The 22,531-nt window shown below is 40.4% G+C and overlaps 1 protein-coding gene across 4 annotated transcripts in view; it reads left to right on the top strand.

Annotated features, from left to right (window-relative positions):
- strbp (spermatid perinuclear RNA binding protein) overlaps positions 1-21,889 on the top strand; it is an 86,992-nt gene extending 65,103 nt beyond the window's left edge. For all 4 annotated transcript variants that reach the window (XM_088011002.1, XM_088011003.1, XM_014993885.2 and 1 more), the window contains 13 exons: positions 5,475-5,584; positions 6,276-6,371; positions 7,662-7,773; positions 9,161-9,258; positions 10,685-10,790; positions 12,564-12,647; positions 13,139-13,347; positions 15,053-15,205; positions 15,489-15,623; positions 16,157-16,297; positions 16,891-17,020; positions 18,933-18,986; positions 21,383-21,889. In XM_088011002.1, the coding sequence (XP_087867128.1) occupies positions 5,475-5,584; positions 6,276-6,371; positions 7,662-7,773; positions 9,161-9,258; positions 10,685-10,790; positions 12,564-12,647; positions 13,139-13,347; positions 15,053-15,205; positions 15,489-15,623; positions 16,157-16,297; positions 16,891-17,020; positions 18,933-18,986; positions 21,383-21,459 (1,505 nt within the window). In that variant the 3' untranslated portion in view covers positions 21,460-21,889. The remainder of the gene's footprint in view (positions 1-5,474; positions 5,585-6,275; positions 6,372-7,661; positions 7,774-9,160; positions 9,259-10,684; positions 10,791-12,563; positions 12,648-13,138; positions 13,348-15,052; positions 15,206-15,488; positions 15,624-16,156; positions 16,298-16,890; positions 17,021-18,932; positions 18,987-21,382) is intronic.
- The last annotated feature ends 642 nt before the right edge of the window (positions 21,890-22,531 follow it).

The following is a 22,531-nucleotide window of genomic DNA, read 5'->3' as shown; positions in this document are numbered from 1 at the left end:
GTTCCATCACTGGTTGAGAGGTCACCAATTCACCGTGTGGACAGACAATAATCCGCTAACCTACATCCTGTCCAAGGCTCGGCTGGACGCGTGTGAGCAAAGGTGGATCGCTAAGTTGGCGCCATTCCAGTTCGACATCAAGTACATCCCTGGATCGAAGAACGTAGTGGCTGACGCCCTTAGCAGAGAGCCCTTCGTGAAGTCTAGTACATCTCACCGCTTGACGAGAGTACCTTATGATGATCTACTGGCAGAGGCTGCAGCAGTTGGTGCTAATGGGGTCCAGGAGGTGTTTCGCTGGTCAGCTAACCCGCCTGAAGTATCTGAGTGCAACCAACAGATATCTCAGGGTGTGGCGGTTGTTGAGACCGGAGCAGTATCATCACTGGAGGTTGCTGCTGTACTCCAGGGATGCAGAGAAAGTGATCCTGTGGTGTGCCCACATGCCCTTCTCCTGCCACAGTTCTCACAGACTGTTCTAACACCACCACAGGTCAACTCTGAGGTGCTCTCGCTTGAAGTGTTGCAGGAAATGCAGAGAACTGACACAGTTCTAAGTAGAGTGATCTTCTTTGTAGAGAGAAAGCGGAGACCTTCCAGGAGGGAACGTGTCAAGGAGTCGTCAGAAGTCCTCAAGCTTTTGAAAAGCTGGGAAAAGCTTGCGTTGAGAGATGGAGTTCTGTACCGGGTAGCTAAAAACCCTGTCACAAAGAAAAAGTCTTACCTTTTTGTTGTCCCCCGCTCACTGCGCCAGAAGGTGTTACAAGGTGTTCACGATGAGACTGGTCACCAGGGTCAGCAGCGGACTCTGTACCTGACAAGGCAGAGGTTTTATTGGATTGGCCTAGTGCATGATGTTACTGAGTATGTACAACACTGCAGACGGTGTGTTGTCAGCAAGTCACCAGAGCCGGAAGCCAGAGCTCCTTTGAAAAACATAAGGACCTCTGAACCTCTCGAACTCGTCAGTATTGATTTCTGGACTGCTGAGGACTCTTCCAACAGTTCATTGGATGTGCTAGTAGCTACTGACCACTTCACAAAGATGGCACATGCTTTCTTGTGTCCCAATCAGTCAGCTAAAGCAGTCGCACACCAGCTGTGGAACAACTACTTCTGCATCTATGGGTTTCCCAAGCGACTACATTCCGATCAGGGGGCCAGTTTTGAGAGTTCGCTTATTGCAGAGTTACTGAATGTGGCGGGCGTGCAAAAGTCCCACACTACGCCTTATCACCCTATGGGGAATGGCTCGTGTGAGAGAATGAACCGGACTCTAGGCAACATGATTCGAGCACTGCCACCAAGAGCTAAACATCGTTGGCCGGAGGCCCTGAAATCTCTGACATTTGCCTACAATTGTACAGTGCATGAGACGACAGGATATGCACCATTCCTGCTCATGTTTGGGAGGGTGCCACGTCTTCCGGTGGACGTCATCTTTGGTTCGGTGCTCAGTGATTCAGAGGTGGTGGACTATGATCGCTATGTTGAATCCCTGCGAAAGGACTTGAAAGAAGCTATGGCCGTCGCCCAGTCGACAGCGACTACACAGCTCCAGCGTCACACTGAGCTATACAACCGGAGAGTGCGTGGCGTACCGGTGGAAGTGAACGACAGAGTGCTGCTGGCAAACAAAGGGGAACGTGGAAAAAGGAAGCTTGCTGACCGCTGGGACAGCACGGTGTATGTGGTGGTTGGAAAGAATGATGAAAACCACACTTTTAGGATCCAGAATCCCACTACAGGCCAAGTAAAAATGGTCCACCGCAATCTGATAATGCCAATAAACTTTCTGCCTTTACCTGCAGATGACCCTGATGATAGGGAGGAGGTTGTTCTGTCTCCAACCTCAAGTTCACTTGACCTAAGTGTTGGGAGGTCAGCAATCAGTGATGTTGTTTCTGACTCAGCAGAGTTTAGAACAAGAGTGTGGGTATCTGACCTACCTTTGGGAGCAGGCAGTGAGACAGATGCAGAAGATACTGAGCAGGTGGAGGGCACCATGCTGGAGGGAGCCACAGAACCTAATAATGTCCTATCAGAGGACAGGGTGTTGCCTCTAGCCCAGCCAGTCCTTGATCAGTTACAACCCTCTGATGGAGCTGCTTTGATGGACAGCAGTTCAGCAGACTCTGGTTGCTCAGCAGTCCTAATGGCTTGCCCTGAGACCTTTCCAGCTCCTGCTACTGACATTCTCACTGACGTACCTGCTGTTAGCAGTGCGACAGTAGTTGATGGTGCGACTGACCGTAGATCTAGAGCTGGGCGGTTGTTGAGACCAGTGACGAGACTTATTGAAATGATGCACCAAAGAACAGCTTTAGTTTGAATTCTTAATTGTAAAACTACAGTTTTATTTGTTTCAATTTTGACCTTGAGGTTTTGTAAAAATATTGATATTTCATGTTTGTTTTGCTATTCGGGAGGTGAGTTTGCAGTTACATTTTAACAGGATATGTATATGGGCATATTTTTTTTTCCCTATGTGTGTAGATGGGGTCTGGCCAACCTTTTCTCATACTGATCCTCATGGGATAGTCTACGTGACTGGGTCTTTGTAACTGTGAATTTAATGTGATTGTACCTCACAAGCGACTTTGGAAACGGCGGTTGTGTGTTGGTTTCCTGTGCATTTGAATAGTGGTCTTACTCCATTTTGTGTGTTTGTACCTGTGGTGTTACTGTACTTTTTTTTTTATTATTATTTTTTATTTTTCTTGCTTTTTCTATTGTTGTTTTGTTTTGCTTGTTGTAATGGGGCAAGTGGAATTCAGCAGGAGGGAGTGTAACATAGTTAATATTGTATAGAATTCCACTTGTCATTACTTCCCAGTTTGGGTTCATGTGTAAAGGGTGAAACAGCACCCCCTCCTGGTGGTTGGCAGGGTTAAATATAGTGAACGCAAACATCTCGTTGCCAGTTCATGAGAGATGGGCGCGAGGTAGGTTCACTGAGTTTAACGCTCCAGTAAAATGCTATGTTAGCTTGTTGCTAACATGAAATGCTATCCCTCGTAAGGTGCTGAACCCGCTGTGATGAACCCGATTCCTGATCAGTCCATATTCTGTTTCGCACAGGTACATGTTGTTTTATTTCTTTGTAGTTTCTGTCCAATATTAATGTGTTAAATACGGCTGTTGGCCAGTTCATGAGAGATGGGCGCGAGGTGCTGAACCCGCTGTGATGAACCCGATTCCTGATCAGTCCATATTCTGTTTCGCACAGATAAACGACGTTTCATCTCATCCTGTCTCCTGGCCCTTATTCACACAACGCAGAACTGATTTATGCTGATCGATCAGAATTACCGAGGTTACACTGGGACCGATCTGACAGACCTCAAGATGCACACTGTCTGCTTTAAACAGAACAAGAGCTAAACTGCATTTCAAGGAAACTGTCAGAAAGATGTTCAGATGCTGCTTTGCATTGGGTCTGTTTGAATGCTCAAGTCTGGTGAGGAGAAAAAAAAATTCTTTAAAAGCTGGGGAAATATTTACAGACCCCTCACAATGAGGATTTTTTTTTTTTTTACTTCCACAATAAGCCATCCATGTAACTTCAATCACTCATACACAGCTGCGTTTGATTCAACCTGCCTTCACACATATCTTGCAAAAATTCAGTAGAAGCTCGAGCAGCCTGGTGTGTAAGGTAGCATGAATCAAACGCACCCATATAAAAGTATTACTGTACAGAAGAATGCTCGTCTTCTACCAGCCACGCTGCTCTGACCAAACCCTGCCTTGATCCCTCCTGTATTGTGCTCGTCTCAAATCAGTTCAAACAACCTTAGATTAATTTCTCTTTTTTTTTTTTCTTTTTTTTTTCAGCTCTACTTTAGGAGCGCTTGATTTTCTGTTTGGCTGGAGGGGTCTTTGTTTGGCCATATTTATTTTTTATGTCCAAATCTGCAAAATCAAGTGCACCTTAAGTAATGTAACAATGAAAACAGTCACAAGCTCTTATTTTGACTCCTGCCTGATGCAGACTGGATCAAAATTCCTTGTAAATACATAAAGGAGACATTGATTAACCTTGCTGGGAACAATGAGGCGACTAAGCCTCTACAGCGCCCACTACAGGGTAAATCAACTCTCCTTGGGTATTTGTTTTGGTGTATGTCTGTAGGGAGCTCTCCCTCCCATAAAGTTGCTTCTTTTTCTGTGACAATGATTGAGCTCCTTTTTAATGATTTATTATAAACATTACGAGCATAAAATAATGAACATTTTCATGCTCAAACATCCACATCATTTGGTAGAACTAAATTAAAAAACAGTTCTCTAAATTATTTGAAAGAAATGCCCTTTAACGGGATAGTTCTGGATCTTTCTCTGTGAAAAGAATTGAAGTATTAAATTATCTCACCTTACCTTTCGTAGCTTTATGAAGTATGTTCTGGTTAGTGAGCTAGAAGCTAACAGCTACTCTGAGCAAGACCAGGATCAGGATGTAGATCCTCAAATAATAATGGGCTTCTCCTCCAATAATACAAAAGTAACAATAGAAAACAATAAAAAAATAAAATAGCATTTGTGCATAGTTTTACGTTTTTGTGTTTGTACCTTTATTAGGTGGTAATTGGTCACTTTCGAAAAAGGCCTTTGCCTTCTAATCTCCAAAACCAAAATATTCCCAGAAAACGCAGCCTTTTCTGGGAATATTTTGATTTCAAACGCACTTCCAATATGTTTGAAAAATATGTTATTTCAAGCAAAATTATAGACATAATATTAAGTAAACATTTCTTACAACTTGGATGTAAAGAAAAGTTTCCATCCAAATTATTTACAGGTTCAGAAAGCGACCAAAAAGTTATTGTAAAAAAAAAAAAACTCCCTTCGTCACACCGGGCATTTGACAAACAAAAAACATCTCCACCACGGCTCTCAGAGTGTTTTCAATCTATTAGATTAATTAGAGGATCTAAAAGTAATCATAATTCTAAACACAAAAATTACAGATTTTGGTTTCCGACTAACTTAAGTGACTGCCTGAAGAAAAAACTAAATTGACAGAACTTCTGATTTACAAAACTTCAACATAAATGGCCAGAACAGCCCTGCTCAGACTAGCCGTTACTTTCGGCCTCCAGGATCATCCTTTCTGAATTTATACTGAAATATTTTACCTGTAGTTGACCTCTACAGGTAAAACACTCACTGACTATAACCCCACTTCAAAAATCCCAAGTTGATCCCTTGAAGATCTTTCACACAGATCCAAGAACTGTCCAGAGAAGGAGCACTTTCTACAAGGAGAGTTCAACTTTATGGCATGAAAGGCACCCTGTATGTACAAAAAGAAAAAAAAATGTCCATGCACGTGTGTGTGTATGCACTTTCATGCACTCTTTCAAGCATGTCTGGGTACATTCACACACATGCAACCTTCAAACACACACACTCAGCCATGATGTGTGTGTGTTTTACGTTCTCTATATCGGGTTGTTGTTGTTTCGTGGCAGTGTTGGGCGCTGCTGCGCACACAGTGGAGGCTGAGGAGGAGGGGGAGGTGCTGGATAGACACAGATGTCTGTTGGCCCTGGCAGCGCTGCGACACGCCAAATGGTTTCAGGTCGGCACCCACTCACTTCCTGTCTTCGTGCCCGATGCTTATTGTAGCCTGACGATTCACCCAGGGAGGACATGCTCACTTTTCTGTGCTTATTATTGTCACTCGGTTTAACAGAAGGAGGCATCTACACTTTTTTTTTTTTTTAGCACAAATTTAAATCTTTGTTATAACAAATTAAGATTTACATTTAAGTTGAAGTCTGTTTGTCTTGTATTTGTTGTCAAATACTTCCGGACACACGTTAGCCGAAAAAGGGTGTTTGTAAAGAAAAATCGTAAGGCTACAAAAGCAATACTTTATACTTGTTTTTGTTTCTTTTTTTCTTTTTCTTTTTTTTGCTATTGTGTGAACCTGCCTGGTTTGTACAGTATGTCAGAGCTTCCTTTTATATTTTTCTCCCATACCGTTCCCCATCTGTCCTCCAACTCACCTTACTGACACTAAAAGCAAAAACGTTGGCATAATGACATGGATCGAGCCATCATAAAAAGAGAGCGATTTTTAGCTGAGTATATGCAGAATTGCACAAACAGTTATAGTTATTTGTATCTAAAGATGTTTGTCTGCAAAATTATTTCTACCCTTATGCAAAATTTGTTCCCTTTTTCCCCCACTCTGATTTTATTTTTATTTTTGTTTCCCGCTGTCATACCTTCCTCCATTTTTCCCTCTTCTTCCTACAAATTCTCAGGCTCGAGTGAACGGACTTAAGTCCTGCGTTATCGTTCTCAGGATACTAAGAGACATGTGCAATAGACACCCCATTTGGGAACCTCTCAAAGGATGGGTGAGTCTTTTTACTCTTCATCTTCGAGTGTTAGTTGCATGAAATGAGGAGACGGTGTTCTGCTTTGTTGAACAGAGGAATATTTTCTTTCTAAATGTGAAGCACTATTTATTTGTACTCCGCATTTTCAATAAGTCGCAGGTTTAACTAAAATGGAGTTTAGTTTTAGTTGGATAACTTTATCCTAAGTTAATTTGAGAAAGAAAATTACTTAAAAAAAAGTAAACTAATCTAATTGTTCCATCTTTCACTAAGACTCGAGAACATTGTGTTTTATTGGCTATTTGTCAAACTTGTCCAACTTTTCCGAAAGATAAAGATTGATAAAGATTGATATGATTCATTTTGAACCTCCTCTGACATTTTTGAAGAATTTCTGTGCCTTGACTTTATTGTCAATCCATTAACCCAAAGTTTTTGTCTTTCTGGATGAGATTGTATTTAGTTTTCATCTTTTATGTGCAAATCAAAAAATGCAGATGAAACACTATGATGGAAATTTTTTTAGCCTTGAAATTATTACAAATTTTTGGGAGTGTTATTGTAAAAGTGTTGCTTGAAAGCCAAGAACATGAGTAAATTACATTACAGTTTGCAATGATAACTTAGGTCAAGAACTCAAAATTATTACATATTTATTCAGCATAACTGGACCTTTTGTAATTTGCTTTTTTTTTTTAGCATGGTATATTTGCCAGTTGTATTTTTTCTTTATTCTTATAGCCTCGATAAAACAAGTAGCTCTTTAATTTCCCTACATGATAGAAATCTTAGATACTTAATTAAATGATGCTGAGAAATCAAAAGTTTCACTTTCAGTCTGGTAAAAGATACATTAAAGTGTATTTTTATTTTCCAGAAAAATAACTGCATACAGAAACATTTAGAAAAATATTTGCTTAATGTTGAATTTAATTTGTTCAAACAGAGAAAAAAGTCCCAAGTTAATATCTTTATTTTGCTGCATGTCTTTCCTCCTTCTGTTTCTACTTTTTTTCCCTGTTTGATCTACTGCAAATGAAGGCAACTAGTGCCAGAAAACCCTGTTTTTAAATAAATATGGAATCTTTTTTTTCTTATTGGGCAACAGAACACACCATATCCAAAAGGAGAGGTGGGAACTAAGCTTGTTTATATCTAAAGTCAGAGCAAAAAAAAAAAATCTAAATCAACTGGAACATTTTGGCATGTTTTATAGAAGATTAATTTAGCTCACCCTGGACGTCTTCCTGTTTTGTTTGTTTTTTTTTTTTTTTACATATTTTCATTTGCATCCATTCCTCCTTGCAGCCATTAGAGCTCATATGCGAGAAGGCCATCGCCACTTGCAACAGACCCCTTGGAGCAGGAGAAGCGCTGCGTCGAGTCATGGAGTGTCTGGCGTCAGGCATACTGCTCCCAGGTATGAAACCAAAGTTTGAAGAGTCGACCTATGAGCCTGCTTCTGCACTTGCTAATACCTGGCATTGCCGCTGAACAGAGCAAACGGATGTCCTCAGTTTGGATAGAAGAGCAGATACTTTGGCTCATTTCAAAGCCGCAAAGGTCGAACCATTGCCAGCGACCTTGCCGAGCACAGCTGTCTGAGAAGGTTGTCATGAGGAGAGCATTCTAATTAGGCACAGCTTTTCAAGATGTTATTTGTCCTTGCAGGAGTTGCCTTTCATAAACCTAAGCTTGTTTTTATTTAATTTGACAAAAATTTATGGACCTTGAAAGGTAAATTAAGGTGTAAGAACATCTGCTGTGAGAACTATACCTGATTCCAGCTGTGTTTTCTGATTCATTCTGTGAGACGGATACATAGTATCAAACAATAAAATGTAACATGTTTTATTGTCAGTCAGTAAAGAGAAATGTGCAATTTACTATTTGCTCTTTATTGGCTCTGCCCATGTTTGTCAGGTTGGCAGCATCTTTTCTTTCCCTTCATTTCTTGTTAATTAAGAATCAGCCAAGCTCGGTTCTGATCCAATCTCTGATGTTTTCTGGTGCATCTTGAATGATTTTTAGAGGCTTTTCTGGGATGTACTTGCAAACACCATAGCAGCATAATTGAAATATTTTTTATTTTTATCCATTACTATCTTATCTTCTTCTTTCTTGGTGACAGATATGTTATACGGGGTAAAGTCTGGAAGTAAGAAAATTGACTTTCTTTGACCAAGTCTCAATAAGTCTGAAAAAAAGGTTTGAGTTCTTGGACTTTATTCATTCGGTTCTGTAAAGGATGCTGAGAAAAATAGAAGGCCTTTTTAGAATGAGGGATAATATTTATATTCAATTTTTCACATTACAACCAGAGTGTTTGTCCAACTAGATCAACAAAAACTCATTCAAAAATCAAATGAGGAAATAGTATCACTCTTATGGCCTCTAGACACCTGACACCCCATTTCCTACCTGGACTTAGTTTAGAAAACAAGAAAAAGATTGCAATTCCCTTTTTTTAATTTTGTGAATTAAGGTATTACTGTTCACGACTGATCTGTAATGAAGCATTACAGATTTTAACGGATCTAAATTTATCCCCTGAAAAACAGTGATGGCTCTTTATCACGCTTCCAAACCGGACTGTCGTATCTCCAGAAAAAAGAAGTGAAAGAGTGACTAAAAACCTGGAGAACTGATTCTGAAAAGTAGAACAATTTGAATGAATCCTGGTTAAAGTTTGCAGTAGAAAGAACTGCAGCAGATATAATCAGAGCAGCTTGTGGTATGCTATCAAATGATTAAAAATATTGTTTCTTTTTAATCTAGATCTGTGTATCTTCTTCCCTTTCCTTTAGGTGGTCCAGGCTTACACGACCCATGTGAGAAAGAGCCTACAGACACTCTTGCCAACATGACAGACCAGGAGGCCGAGGCCGTCACCTACGGCGCGCAGGTACGCTCAAACAAACCACAGCTTACTGACAGCGTTGTTATCCTTTAGCCATACTGGCCCTAAGTTCTTATACTCTGGGAATAAGAAAGCAACGCGACAATTACCAGACAGGCAGACCTCAGTATCACCCCAAGACCACGCTGTGGATGCACACACACACACACAAAATTTAACTGGGCCTGTGTGGTGTTGCATTTTAAAGATTGGTGTGGGAAACTGTTGGCGTTGCGAGCCATAAATCCATCTCCGACACCCCGAGGACAGTGGCTGTGTGTGCGTGTGTGTGTGTGTGTGTGTGTGTGTGTGTGTGTGGGGGCACGGCTTTCTTCACACACGCGCTCGACTGAGCAGGGCAGCCTCTGAGCCGCATGGCTTAGTGAATCCTGCCGTCCATTTCCTTTGAAGGCAGCCAGAACGAGGCTGGAATGTCAATGGGGATAATTGTGTGGAGGCAGATACAAGAGCAGATAGGAGTAAGGGAGCTGTTCTGTCAATGAGCCACACCAGGCTCCACGAATATCTGACACGTCCTGCCTCCTTGATGGATTTAATTTAGCCGATCCGCTGCGTGCAGTTTGATCATCTTTTGCTACATATGTTAAAAGGTGGATAATTATTTGCAGGAATCCACGTCTGCCAATTTCAATCATTTTCGAAAAGGATAGTTAATCATAACTGCCGACTTAGTGACCGAGTCATTTCCGACTCTTATATTTATGGTGTTTGATGTCTAAATAAAAGCAGAATAAATGACAGAGAGCTGTTTTCCTGGCACACAATGGAGTAAAGCTCAAAATTATTCATATCTCTCTTTTTTTTTCTTTTTTTTTTTCAACCAACTAGTTCGGCTCAGGTCTCCAGAGAGGCAATAAAACGATGGAAAAGTTGCATATTTTTTAAAAAAAAAGTTTTATTTATATTTTAACTAAAAAAGTGGAACATTTATAACCTCCAAAAAAATCAATGGAAGAGGCTTTGTTTTTGTAATTACAGCAATCGAATATCTTATCTTTATAAACGCAGGTATTGTGAACAAAGTGGCTGAAATGGGCTTCAAGGAAGGAGGGATGGGTAGATGTTTAAAGGAATGGACAGAAGATTGATTGATTGATTGATTGATTGATTGATTGATTGATTGATTGATTGATTGATTGATTGATTGATTGATAGATAGATATTTGGTATAATTTTCCTTGATTTGGGTTTTAAACATCATTTTCTGACAGAAAGAAGCACTTGGAGCAGAAATTTTACAACAAATAACTAGGACACACACACACACTAAACCGCTCGATTGCTTACCTAATTGTGCAGTTTAAGAACCCTAAACTATGTTTTGCAGTGAAATGTGTTTTAATTAGATCTGATCCACTTTCACAGCTCCTCCCACCCAGCCCTTATGTCTGCTGTGTTTTGCATTCGACAGCATGCTCTCAGACTCATGGCATTCGGACAGATCTACAAGGTGTTAGAGATGGAGCCTCTTCCCTCACATAAACCATCACAGAAATATCCTTGGTCTGATAAAGAAGGTGTGTACCCATCTCCCATGCCTGCCTACCTCCCTGCTCTGCTTTTTCTCCTTCTCTCATCCTGTGTGTCTCTGGCTTCCATCCACACATCCTGTCTTTAAAGTTTTTCCCAGATCACGTAGATATTTTTTTTCTCTCTCTCCCTTCCTTAGTATATCCTTCAGTGTTTATTGGTTTGACTTTTTTATTATTTAGACGTCTTACTGGACTGTGATCCAGTATATTGGGTCAACCTGTGTTGTGTCAAATGTTTTCAACTTAGACACGAGTCTTTTACTCATACTGGATGGGTTTGTAAGCACAGCCACTGGCACAGTATCAGTAAAGCTGATAAATGAAGCAACATAAAACTGCTGAACTTTCTGCTGTGTGACCTCCACCTTCTCCTGACCTGAGCTGATGAAGTTGCTTCTCAATATCTTGGAAAAGTATTAAAATCTCTTCTTTTTTTTCTTTTTTTTTTGCTAATTCAGTTCGACAAGCTTTAGTGTATTAATAAATCAGCACATCCTTGTCTAAAGAAAAGAAAAGAACAAATATTTTTTTCAATTTCCTTTCCAAATAAAAAAAAGTATTGCCTGAATTTGTACTAAGTCCCCTTCACTTTACCAGTTGGCCTTTAAACTCTTGATGGTTTAAAGAGTTTAGATCTGATCTAAACTCTTTAAACCAGTTTAGATCTGATCTAAACTCTTTAAACCATTTTAGATCTGATCTAAACTCTTTAAACCAGTTTAGATCTGATCTAAACTCTTTAAACCAGTTTAGATCTGATCTAAACTCTTTAAACCAGTTTAGATCTGATCTAAACTCTTTAAACCAGTTTAGATCTGATCTAAACTCTTTAAACCAGTTTAGATCGTCTTGCTTTAGCAGCAAGACGAATGCTAAAGCAGCATTCATCTTGCTGCTTTAGCATTAGCCAACATGCTGTCGGCGCACTATGACTGTTTAACTCAGCGTGGTAAAATAAGTTATTCTACCAAATCGCCGTTGGTGAATGAAATGCGTCTTAACGGCACATAAACGCAGCGGATAAATGACCAGAGAAAATATCCCAACCGGCAGACAAACTAAATTTAAAGCAATTTGTTTATGGTAAGGTCATCAGCTCTCAAAGTGATATGTTGTCTCTAAATAAGACAAACATGGATGTTCTTGCCATGGAATTGGACTGAGCCGGAGTTATTCAGCAAAAGAGAACGAGCCGAAAATTCAGTCTGGTAGATGTTCCTATGATTGGTAATGCAATGTGCTGTTTGCCTTTCACTTCATATTTACCTTCTACTTTGTTGAAGGTAATGTTTTGTAATAACTCACAGTTTGACGTTATAAATATTTGTATGCTGGAATTGCAGTAGCTGTGCAGGAATGCGTCTTCTGCTCCTGCTCTTACCAGAGAGGAAAACTCACAGGAATCTGAGAAGATGTTGAACTGGCCCATTTCCAAAACGATTCTAATGGAAAATCGACTGTGGGGCTTTTGATATCTCATGTCGCTGACATGGAAAATTGCCGAGGCATTTACAGATTAAGGTGCAAGTGGCAGAAGGGCTTGTGTTGCATGTCTTCCTCGTTGTTTGACTGTTTTCTGGGCCGCCTGTCGGTTCTGTTTATCTTATCTGTGAGTTTATCCTTCTCGTTCTTGGCTGGCTGTTTATTTTTTTCTGTGACATTGCCTCCCTGTCTCGCTGTCACGCCTTTGCACCTGTATATTCTCGAAATAAGTGTTTGTGATCGATTTTTAGCTTGCGCTGCCTCTCCACCTTTTAGGTTTAGGGCTAAAGAGGCCATATGAAGATGGAACGATGGACGACAAGGACCTCATTAAGAAGATGAAGAGGAACCTTAGAAAAGGTGAGCCATTGAACACTGTGCTATGATCAGTTCTTTTAGTCAATTATATTTAGGAATATTTGAAATGGTCAGATCTGTTTAACAAACATTTTTAATGCACAATGAAATGTTTTAAAATTAAGAACCGTTTTGCTTCACAGAAAAGTCTCACTTCTCTTTGGAGCATCTTTATTTCCTTCCACCTTTTTGTTCTCCTCTCCCCTCCCTGGAGGCAAATCAATAGTATTGATTGCTAACATTTTAGCTCGACTCCCAGCCATCCTTCACTCTTTCTTGCAACACTGAGAGGATACAGTGATCTAATGAGGAGTAGAGAAATGAAGTCATCTGTAATAATAATACAAACTGCCGGCTAGAGTGAAATGCATTAAAGAATATGATTTATGAGTACATTATCTGAATATTTGAAGTTGGTCTAATTGCTGCAGCTTGACAAACCACTATTAAATCTCCTTTTTAATGTGGAACTCTTCCGTCTGTAATTGCCGCAGTCCTCGACAGTAAAGCCATAGACTCCAACCAGCCAATGAACGCCCTGATGCGCTTGAACCAGATCCGACCCGGGCTGCAGTACCGCCTGCTGTCCCAGTCGGGGCCAGTCCACGCCCCGGTCTTCACCATGTCCGTGGATGTGGACGGAACCGTCTACGAAGCGTCCGGCTCCTCCAAGAAGACGGCCAAGCTCCATGTTGCTGTCAAGGTGAGGTGGAAAACGCAGGAAACGATGTGAGGCCAGGATAACGGGCAGCTGAGCTGTCTGACAGATGCACACTGATGGAGACGTAAAATAATCATTGCCTGATGTTGATTGGATCACTCGAGGAGGGTGAAAAAAAAAAAAAACAAGTTTTCTGTTTGTTTGCATCACCAGTAAATGATAAGCAGCTGTGAGTGATGTCACCACTGAAAGAAGATGTGGCTTTAATAGCTAAAGGCACTGAAGTTATTATCTAAGTAATTACTAGCTTCTGTTAAATTAAAGGGCTACTTCAGTTTGTAATAAATCTCTACTGCGTTTGTTCAAAATCTAACATATTTTTGTCTGATCGGTCCTGAACTGGACAGAAATTCACTGATGGAGATTAATTGAATCCTTTACACAGTCATATAGTTTTGTCGATTGCTTCAAAAGTGCAGGAGAGGGGTTCATTTTAAAGGCTGAATGTTTTACGTTTGGGTCGCAGTAGCACTTTTTTCACTCTGTACTCGGTAAAAAATATTTTACCTGAACCGCTTGCCACCCAGCAGAGGCTTTCCTCTGGATTTTTATTCCTAATTGGTTAGTTTAAACCCACCCAGAAGCAAGTTTGCAGCCATTTTTAGTAAAATTTCTTTAAACTTTTTAAATAATACTGATACCATGTGTTTTTACTACAAGTTGTCACAATCTGGGAATCTCAAGATACCCAATACTTGGTTTTGTTTGAATCCGTCCACCAGCTCTTTTCTCAGACAGAAGTCAAAATCCACGACTGCCTGATTGATTTTTGAGGCTGTTTAGAAAGAGATGGCGTCTGATTTTCAGTTTAATTATCACATGTGATTAGAAGTTTTAACCGTCGGATCAAAATCGTTTCATTTCCAGTATGTTTATTACGATGCACTTTTCACTCCGAAGCCAGTGATGCATTATTAATGCTCCAGTTTCCTCTTCTTTTCCCATGACTTTTAGCTGTAATTATTTTTTAGGAAGGCTGATCGGGAAGGAGAAAAATCTTTACTCTTAAACGTAGAAAATTTAGGATGATATGAAACGTGTACATATCGGCCTATGGCAATTGAATACAAATGTGTATTAAATGGCATTAGCAGCTGTAACACCTTTATTTATTAACAAAGATGTTAGTGTTAATGTTTGTGTGAGAAATAATGGCTGTGGGCAAATCCTCGTAATCCTAAAGTGCTTGTGAACAAAAAGGCTCTCCAGTCCACAGAGCTGGGATAATCCGCCATCCACTCACTTCCCATAAGGCTCTTTCTCTCCGTCTTTTCACCTTTTTTTCTATTCTCCTTCTCACTCGCTGCTTTTCTTTTTGGGGCTTCGTCTTTTTCATCTGTTATTCCGTGTCACTGCCACCCAGACAAAAGTGACTGGCCCAGCAGGTGTGACACAATCGCCAACTGCAAACAGAAACTCCTTTTCTCCTTCTTCTATCTTCTCTCTCTTCTATACTTGGTTCTTCTTTTGGCCGCTAAAAGCAGGAAGCTTATACGACTCCATGCAGCTTTTGCATTGTTTTTATTGTAATCTGCTGCTACACTGGAGTGTTTTTCCCTCTGTTGCAAGGATAAAATTGGCATTATGCAAATCTTATTTCCTTTCTGCGTTTGATAAAATAAATTTGCTACAGATTTTCATTTTTATTTTTTCATTGTCTTCATTTTTGTTTTCTTCCCCACCTAAGGTTCTCCAGGCGATGGGCTACCCGACAGGTTTCGACTCGGATCTGGACCCCATGAGCTCGGATGAGAAGTCTGACAGCGAGGGGAAGAGTGAGACATCCTCACACTCTAGCAATAACCCAACACACTCCTCAGACGGTTCCAACACGCTGGAGGTGAGGAGTTTGAAAATGGTCTGCCCACCCAGTTCAAATCCAATTTTTTCTAAGATTAAAAAGTTAAAAACATTGACTGAAATACAGCGTTGCAAATGCAGAAAAATCAAAAAAACAACATTGAGGTTTCTGTACTGTTGTTAGACCTTCTCTGTCGTGCTCCGCTCTCTTCTTAGCGACTTCCTTCGCACGGTACACTCCATCTCCCAGGTTTACCGTTAGCGGTGTTTTCGAACGAAGCCGTAAAGTCAGCTCACGTCAATTCATTCTCTTCACCACCAAGGTGCGAACTCAGGGTCCCATCCTAACGGCGAGTGGGAAGAATCCGGTGATGGAGCTGAACGAGAAGCGACGAGGCCTCAAATACGAGCTGATCTCCGAGAGCGGAGGCAGCCACGACAAACGCTTTGTCATGGAGGTGAGAACGCGCGGACGAAAACATCCGCGGGAGTGCTTTTGTCATGCATGTGCTCCCACGGGGAAGGAAGACTCGCAAAAAGGGCAGAAACACACAATCAGACGCAGCCTGATCAGCCGGCACACCCAATCAGTCGGTGTGGTTCCTGAGGCGGGCCCGTTCTCTGTGGGGCGGGTTGTTTTCCAACATGCCTGGCTGCTCCATCGCTCTGCTGATTGATTAGCAGGTCTACTTGACAGCGGGGCATCACGAAACAAGCTGTCCGCTCAGCGAATCTCACCGGCTGAGTCACTGGTGACGAGTAAACACACGCACAGTTTAGTCACTTTTATTTAGCCATTTTTAATGGATTTAACAAAAAAACAAAAAAACCCCGAATGATTTCAACAGAGTAAGACGCTCTCAAAAACTAGAATCCACGTGCTTCTTTTATGTGGAAAGTAATCGTTAAACATCTCTTCACCTGAGATTCTGAGGATCCTCTCGGTGTGTGTGTGTGTGTGTGTGTGTGTCTGTGTGTTTTTCTACGTTAGGTGGAGGTCGACGGGCAGAAGTTTCGTGGGGCTGGCCCCAACAAAAAAGTAGCAAAGGCCAGCGCTGCTCTGGCAGCCCTGGAAAAACTCTTCTCTGGTCCCAACGCAGCTGCAAACAAGAAGAAAAAGATCCTGCCTCCGGTAATGAGACACGCATTCGCCGCATGGCAGACACTGAGGGCAGCCTGTTCAATCTGAAACAACAACAACAAAACAGCCAGGCCATTCTTTCTGCGTGAGCTTTGAAAGTCAGAAATGGCGAGATGTAAACAAGACGAGACAATTTGTCCATGCTGTTCAGCCAGCTGGAATCGATAAAACGGTTTGATGTGTTTTCACAAGTTGAGCCAATCAATAACTGCCTTGTTTTCACATCTCTTTAAACTTGTGCGCTGCTTTATTTCATAAAGTGCCCTTTCGGAACAAAACCACAAACTTCAAGGTATTTCCTTGGGGTTTCATATGATGGACAAACACAATAAAACATGTTGAATCGTGTTTTATTTGTTAAAGATTTTTGTGATCTCTGTGTCCATTTTTTCCACTCCAAAATTATTCACTGCATTATGTTGATATATCATATAAAGTCATAATAAAGTAATATAGACAGCGTATAATGAGGCAACTGTGAAAAAGTTCAAGGGGTTTCAACGTTTTTCAATGTGAACAGAAGCACGAGGTTTTAACAAGGTGAATCTGGTGTCACGCTCACACTCGTGCATGTTGACGTTTAGACTAAAGGAGCGCTGGCAGCGGCGGCAGCGGCCTCGGCAGTAGCAGCGCAGGTAGCAAGAGGAAGAGGAAGAGCGGCGCTGGCAAGAGGAGCCTTCGTCAGTGCAGCTGCACCTGGATACGTCACACCGGGTAAGAGAGGAACGGGAGAAAACGGCGACGCAAGCAGGTTCAGGATGTTGCTTTGTAGTTTCTGGATGTTTTCTGCCTCAGTTAGTTGTCACTGAATAATAATTTACTTTTTTTTTTTTACTATTTGATCTCATATTGTTTCTTACATTTGGTGCACAAGTTTGTTTAGATATGGGAGTTAGTTTTAGTTTTTTTTTTACTTTTTTTTTTATATTTGCTCTGGCTTTCAGGCTGCTTACTTATTCCTCTCTAAAAAAAAACACACACACAGAACAAAGCGAACCTTGATTCCATTAGTTATAATAGAAAAATCACAGGCATTTCCTCATTTCCCTCTGTAATCTGAAGCAGGGGGATAATCACCATGTTGAGTAGCTACGTGACATTTTCCTGCCCATTTATTTGGTTATAATCAGTTATTTTTCTGTTTTTATCCTGCCTCTGAACCTCTTCATGATCTTGTATTGTTTGTCATGTTTATGTTGTTTATTAAGACTTAACAAAATTCACTCGGGTGCAGAAATGGCCAAAATATTTGAGACTGAAAAATCTTGGTTTCTCTCAGCTAACCTCACTGCTCCAATTTTTTTTAGGTTTATATGTCAGATGAAAAACAGTTTATGTCTTAACTCACTGCAAAATTACCTTCTAGTGTCATGCTGATGAAGTGTGTATTGAGGACTAAATAGCTGACTTAATTAGAAGGACAGAATTGATGTTAAAAGTGACATTCTTCTATGGTTCATTTCAGGAATATCAGAGCAAAGCACATTGTTGCTATTAAGACGCATCCCAACCAGTTATTTATTGAATCATCATGAGATCACTGGCTGAGCCCAACAAAACTCCAGGAAGTGCCAGGACCTTTAACGATCAGGTTTCCACCAGGGCAGAGCTTGCTCAGAAAGGCAGCAGGGAAGTGCAATAGTTTCTGAATGCTCACTGAAACTTGCATTCTGCTGTATTGCAGCGTCGAGGCCTGGGGTAATTATTTTCTCTAAGGAAGCCCCCCGTCAGGGTTTTGGGCAATCTGTAGAACCCGGTGTCATGCAGACAGTGAAGCATCCTGGTACCATTCAAATGTGGGGCTGCTGCTCTTCACATATTACGTTGCCCCAAAAAATCTGAAATTTATAAAGACCTGAAATTTCCAGGGGCAATTTAGTGATGAATGAATGTCTGAGCTAAAGTGATCGTGAAGTTGGTCAGGGATCTCAATCCGACATGTAGGGTCGAAGCTGATGCACAGGATGCCAAGGTGAGTTGCAGAAGTCTAGGAAAAGGAAGGTCATAGCTATAAAAAATTAAAAAAAAACATAGATACTGAGGACTCGTCCCGTATCCTGTTTGGAGACTATGAACCCTCAGGGAGACGTTACAGTCCTGTCCCCTGCACAAGCAATCATTTTAAACAATCTATTCTTCCAGCTTCTGTTTTACTAAATCATACAACTCACTTTGATTTTTCTTTTTAAAGTAGTAAATTGTTGCCCTATCTAGATGTCATGGATGACATTGGTGGTTTTAACTGTTATGACTTGAACAAGCTGAACTGCATGGCATATTCTTACTTTTTCTTTTTTTCTTGTATTCATGTCACCTTGTAGTTTCACCACAATTAATTTCTTTCAGGTATAATAAAGTATTTATAAGGTAAATACATTGAAGTAGCTACCTTAAAAATACATCAATGTATTTTTCAATGAAAGCCTCTAAAAGTTAATTAGAGTTGAGCATACCGTTGAAACAAACAAATCTAACTCTGCAGCAGTGAACTTTGTAAAAAAAACATCTGCCAGTCCTACAACTTTTGGCCACGTCTGTGAAGTTCATAACTGAGCTTGGTAGGAGGCTTAGCTTGGACTCAAACCAGCACAGGATTGAATTAGACCCTGTAACCTCTCCTCAACAGGCTTCGGCACACCGTACGGCTACAGCCCGGCTGCAGCAGCTGCTCCTGCATATGGTACGTGCTTCATCTTGCCTCTTTTCTCCTCTCTCTTCCCCCATGTGTAACCTCCATCCCTGCCTAACCACATCTGGGTAGAGTAATGAGAGCAGCGCTGGATGCTGCATCTGCCAACACTTCAACTCTTGTTGCGTCAGATTATTTCCATTTCTCAAATGTAGTTCTACTGTAAATCGATGTGGGTTTTTAAGCTTCCCCTTCACTGACATGCAGAGCTCAACTTCTTGGCTTTTCTTGCCATGGACCCGTTTGTGCTGTTAATGGCTCTCCCGCTCCACGTTTCTATTGTCTAAAACTTTATCTACTCTCCTTTGCACTCACATGTTTCTTTAATGGAAACAGAAAATGGCAGACAGCAGTTTTGCACACCTGCCACATCTAACACAATAACTGGATCCACAGTCTGCACTATCCTCCTCTTTCTTACTAAGATTAGCAGATCACAGGAAGTTAGCCGCTGTCTCTTTTCTTTTCCTCACTGCTGGGCACTTGGATCTTTACAAATTCAAACATTTAGAGACTAGTGTGTTTTTTTTTTGTTTGTTTTTTTATTCCACATTGACCTTCACCGTCATTAGTTCTCTCCATCTGTGCCCTTGATTCACACGGTCGTATTTACCTCAACAGACTCGGCCTTGTTCAGGTCGTATACACTCGTATAGCGTTCACAGCCGGGCGTGTCAAAGGGCTCTGTGTGCTCAGAGGAGCCGGACCGAGGCCTCCGGCAGGCATTTAGTACACGCTCTTGAGAAATCCAGCAGCCCTGAACATGAAGCAGTGCTCAGTTGTTTTTGTGTTTGTACTAGGTGGAGCGAGGGCTCGTGTGGCAAGTGTATCAATTCCCTGGAATTTGCAGTTTGTGCGGGTTATTGCGACAGCTGAGTCTGTATTTATTGGCGTACTCGTGTGGCACGTGCTGCCTAAATGCTGTTCAGTGTTTTTGCTTTTGTCAACAACCAAAAAATTAAATGCAAAGATAATAAACAGGGGAATAAATACAAATATAGTATTGGATCATCTTCTCTGAAGTCTGTGTGCATTTCATGGACACAGACTGTAAAGCTCCAGGAAGCCGTTATAAGGTGTAAAATCATGTAAACAAATAAAGTTTATGTGTTTGGGAGCTACTACTATAAACAGAAAGAAGTGTGTGATGAAATGTTTCTATTTGGGTATAATGCGGGGTTTTTTCACATTACTGGTTGGTGTGTTTATGTTTTTGTTTTATACTCCTCTTTATTATTTTTTTTACTACATAAAGAAATCGACCAACAAAAACCCTTACAGACATAAATTAAGAAGTTAATAATGAGCGTTAGTCACAAAGATTTTTTTTTATCAGAAATTAGAATGAAAACTCTTCTTTTGTTTTCACTGATTTTAGCCTTTGCTTTGCAGCTTTGGAGATTTTAGATCAAACTAACTCTGAACACAGAATGTGAAGTGTCTCCCATTAGTGCTGGTTTTCACTACATGACAGTGCAAACTCTTCAGCTCTCCTTCACATTAGTCTTTCGCTCTTTTTTTATCTTTTTCTGCCATTTTTCTTACTTTTTACAAAGTGTTTTGTTTGCTCATTACAATGTTGTTGAGATCTGTAGACGTGGGTTTGTCTTGCAAATAGCCAGGGCTAACAATACCACTTCAAACCGTATTCCTATAGCTTCCCCCCACAGTGCAGGATTTTAAGCCCAGCCTCTGTTTTAACTGGTAAATGATCTCAATAAAGAACTGAAATCTATCTAAACTAGGATTGGACTGATGAAATGAAAACACTCTGTGAAATATTTATTTTTTCCTCGGAAGATTTTTGTCTTGAAGAAATACCAGAACTAGCTCAGTTTCATAGCAATTGAACATTAAATATCCTTTTGGAGTTTAATATTGTCAACCCTTACTTCTAAACACAGCTGTGTGACAGAACACAGCAACAAGTGGGGGAACAGGAATCAAAACTCTGCACTACATTAAACAAGGCTGTCTTTTTTTTAAAAATTGTTTACATCTCTCTTTGTGATTTTTTTTTGTAAGTCACCATGTTTCAGATCTCAACAATAGAAGCTGTAAAATAATATTTTTTCACGTACATCTAGAAGTCAGCTGTGTTCTTTTTCTTCCACTTATCCCCCCTCTTCTTCTTCCTCGTTCCTGGCTCATTTAACCACTAATGAGCTCTGTCACCTCGTGCACAAACATTCCTGCCTGCTTTCACACCCTAACACCCCTTCCATCTGGGAGGACTGCCTGTGAGCTGCCAGGTGTTTGTTGAACATACTCACAGCATAGTGTGTGCTACAGTGAGCATAGACACTCTTGGTTTTTTTATTTTTTTATTTTATTTTTGTTGCCCAGCACTCATGCAGAGCTATGCTCTTCTCATGTCTCCCCTCTAGGTTTGCCCAAGAGAATGCTTCTGTTGCCTGTCATGAAAGTGCCCGCCTACCCCGTCCCTCACTACCACTTCTTTTAGTACAGGAGACACACATACCAAATACAGCAAGCTTTTTTTTTTTTTAGAAGGGAAACTCAGTCTGTTTGGCTTTTTGTATTATGGGATCTGGATAAAAATGAGCTGAAGATTTGTATAAGAGATTTTTTTTTTGTTTTCTTACTGTTTAAAAAAAACTTTTTAAACTTAAAATCTGCAGGTTCTTAAATGTTAAAAACAAAAAAAACTTGAAGGATTTGTACTGTGAATTGTTACCTCAGTCTTTGAGTCTAAATTATATGTAAATGCCTGTATGAGCTTTTTATTATTTTGTTAATTCTTTGTTAAGGAGAGGGCATCCTTTCACAACACATTAAGTCACATTTTCTGTGTATAAAGGAAGTAAGAATGTGAGCTGTATAAGAATGTATCTAAGATGCTGAAAATGTAATAAAAGTTAAGCTTAAATTAAGCTGAACAGTTCCTGTTCTGTATCTGATCTGGAGGTTTTCAGCTGATGGAGGCTCAACGCATTTGATTCATGTTCCTTACAGCAGTTTTACTTCGGAATAAGAGAGGATTCACGAATTTTATTTATTTTTTATTTTGCAAGTTTTGCACCTCAAGCATTTGAATAAGCACCTATGAATCCCATTCTTCTTTTACTCAGATGCAATGTCAGTCTTTTCATGTAAATCAGCTCTGCTCAATACATCCTTTCGACCTGCAGCTCATAAATTTTGGGAGAAAAAGGACAGAAGACAGTTGATGAATTCGCAGTGCTCTTGGGAGATCTTCTGTCTTGCCCTCATCTGCAAGCTTTTACTTGATGGAACGAAAAAAAAAATACTTTTTTTGCTGTTTTGTGTTGTTTTTTTAAAGTTATTTACACTGTTTATGTTGAATTTTCTGCACAGAATCAGAAATATGTTTATTCTGCTTAGATATTTTTTTTGCATTTTCGACATGAAGACATCTGAACTTAATCACAAACCAAATGCAGGAAAAGGAGCCACGCTTCACAGTCAATTTTCTGATTTGTTTCTGATTATTGGTGTCTCCTTTCTGTAAATGTTTATCACTGGACTGATATCAAGTCATCTTCAACAAGAAG

The sequence above is a fragment of the Poecilia mexicana genome, unplaced genomic scaffold (genome assembly GCF_051168715.1).
Source record: "Poecilia mexicana isolate PSO_F unplaced genomic scaffold, ASM5116871v1 scaffold_12, whole genome shotgun sequence".
Classification (NCBI taxonomy): domain Eukaryota; kingdom Metazoa; phylum Chordata; class Actinopteri; order Cyprinodontiformes; family Poeciliidae; genus Poecilia; species Poecilia mexicana.
Note: the sequence above shows the minus strand (reverse complement) of the source record. Positions and strands in the feature narration are given on the sequence as shown.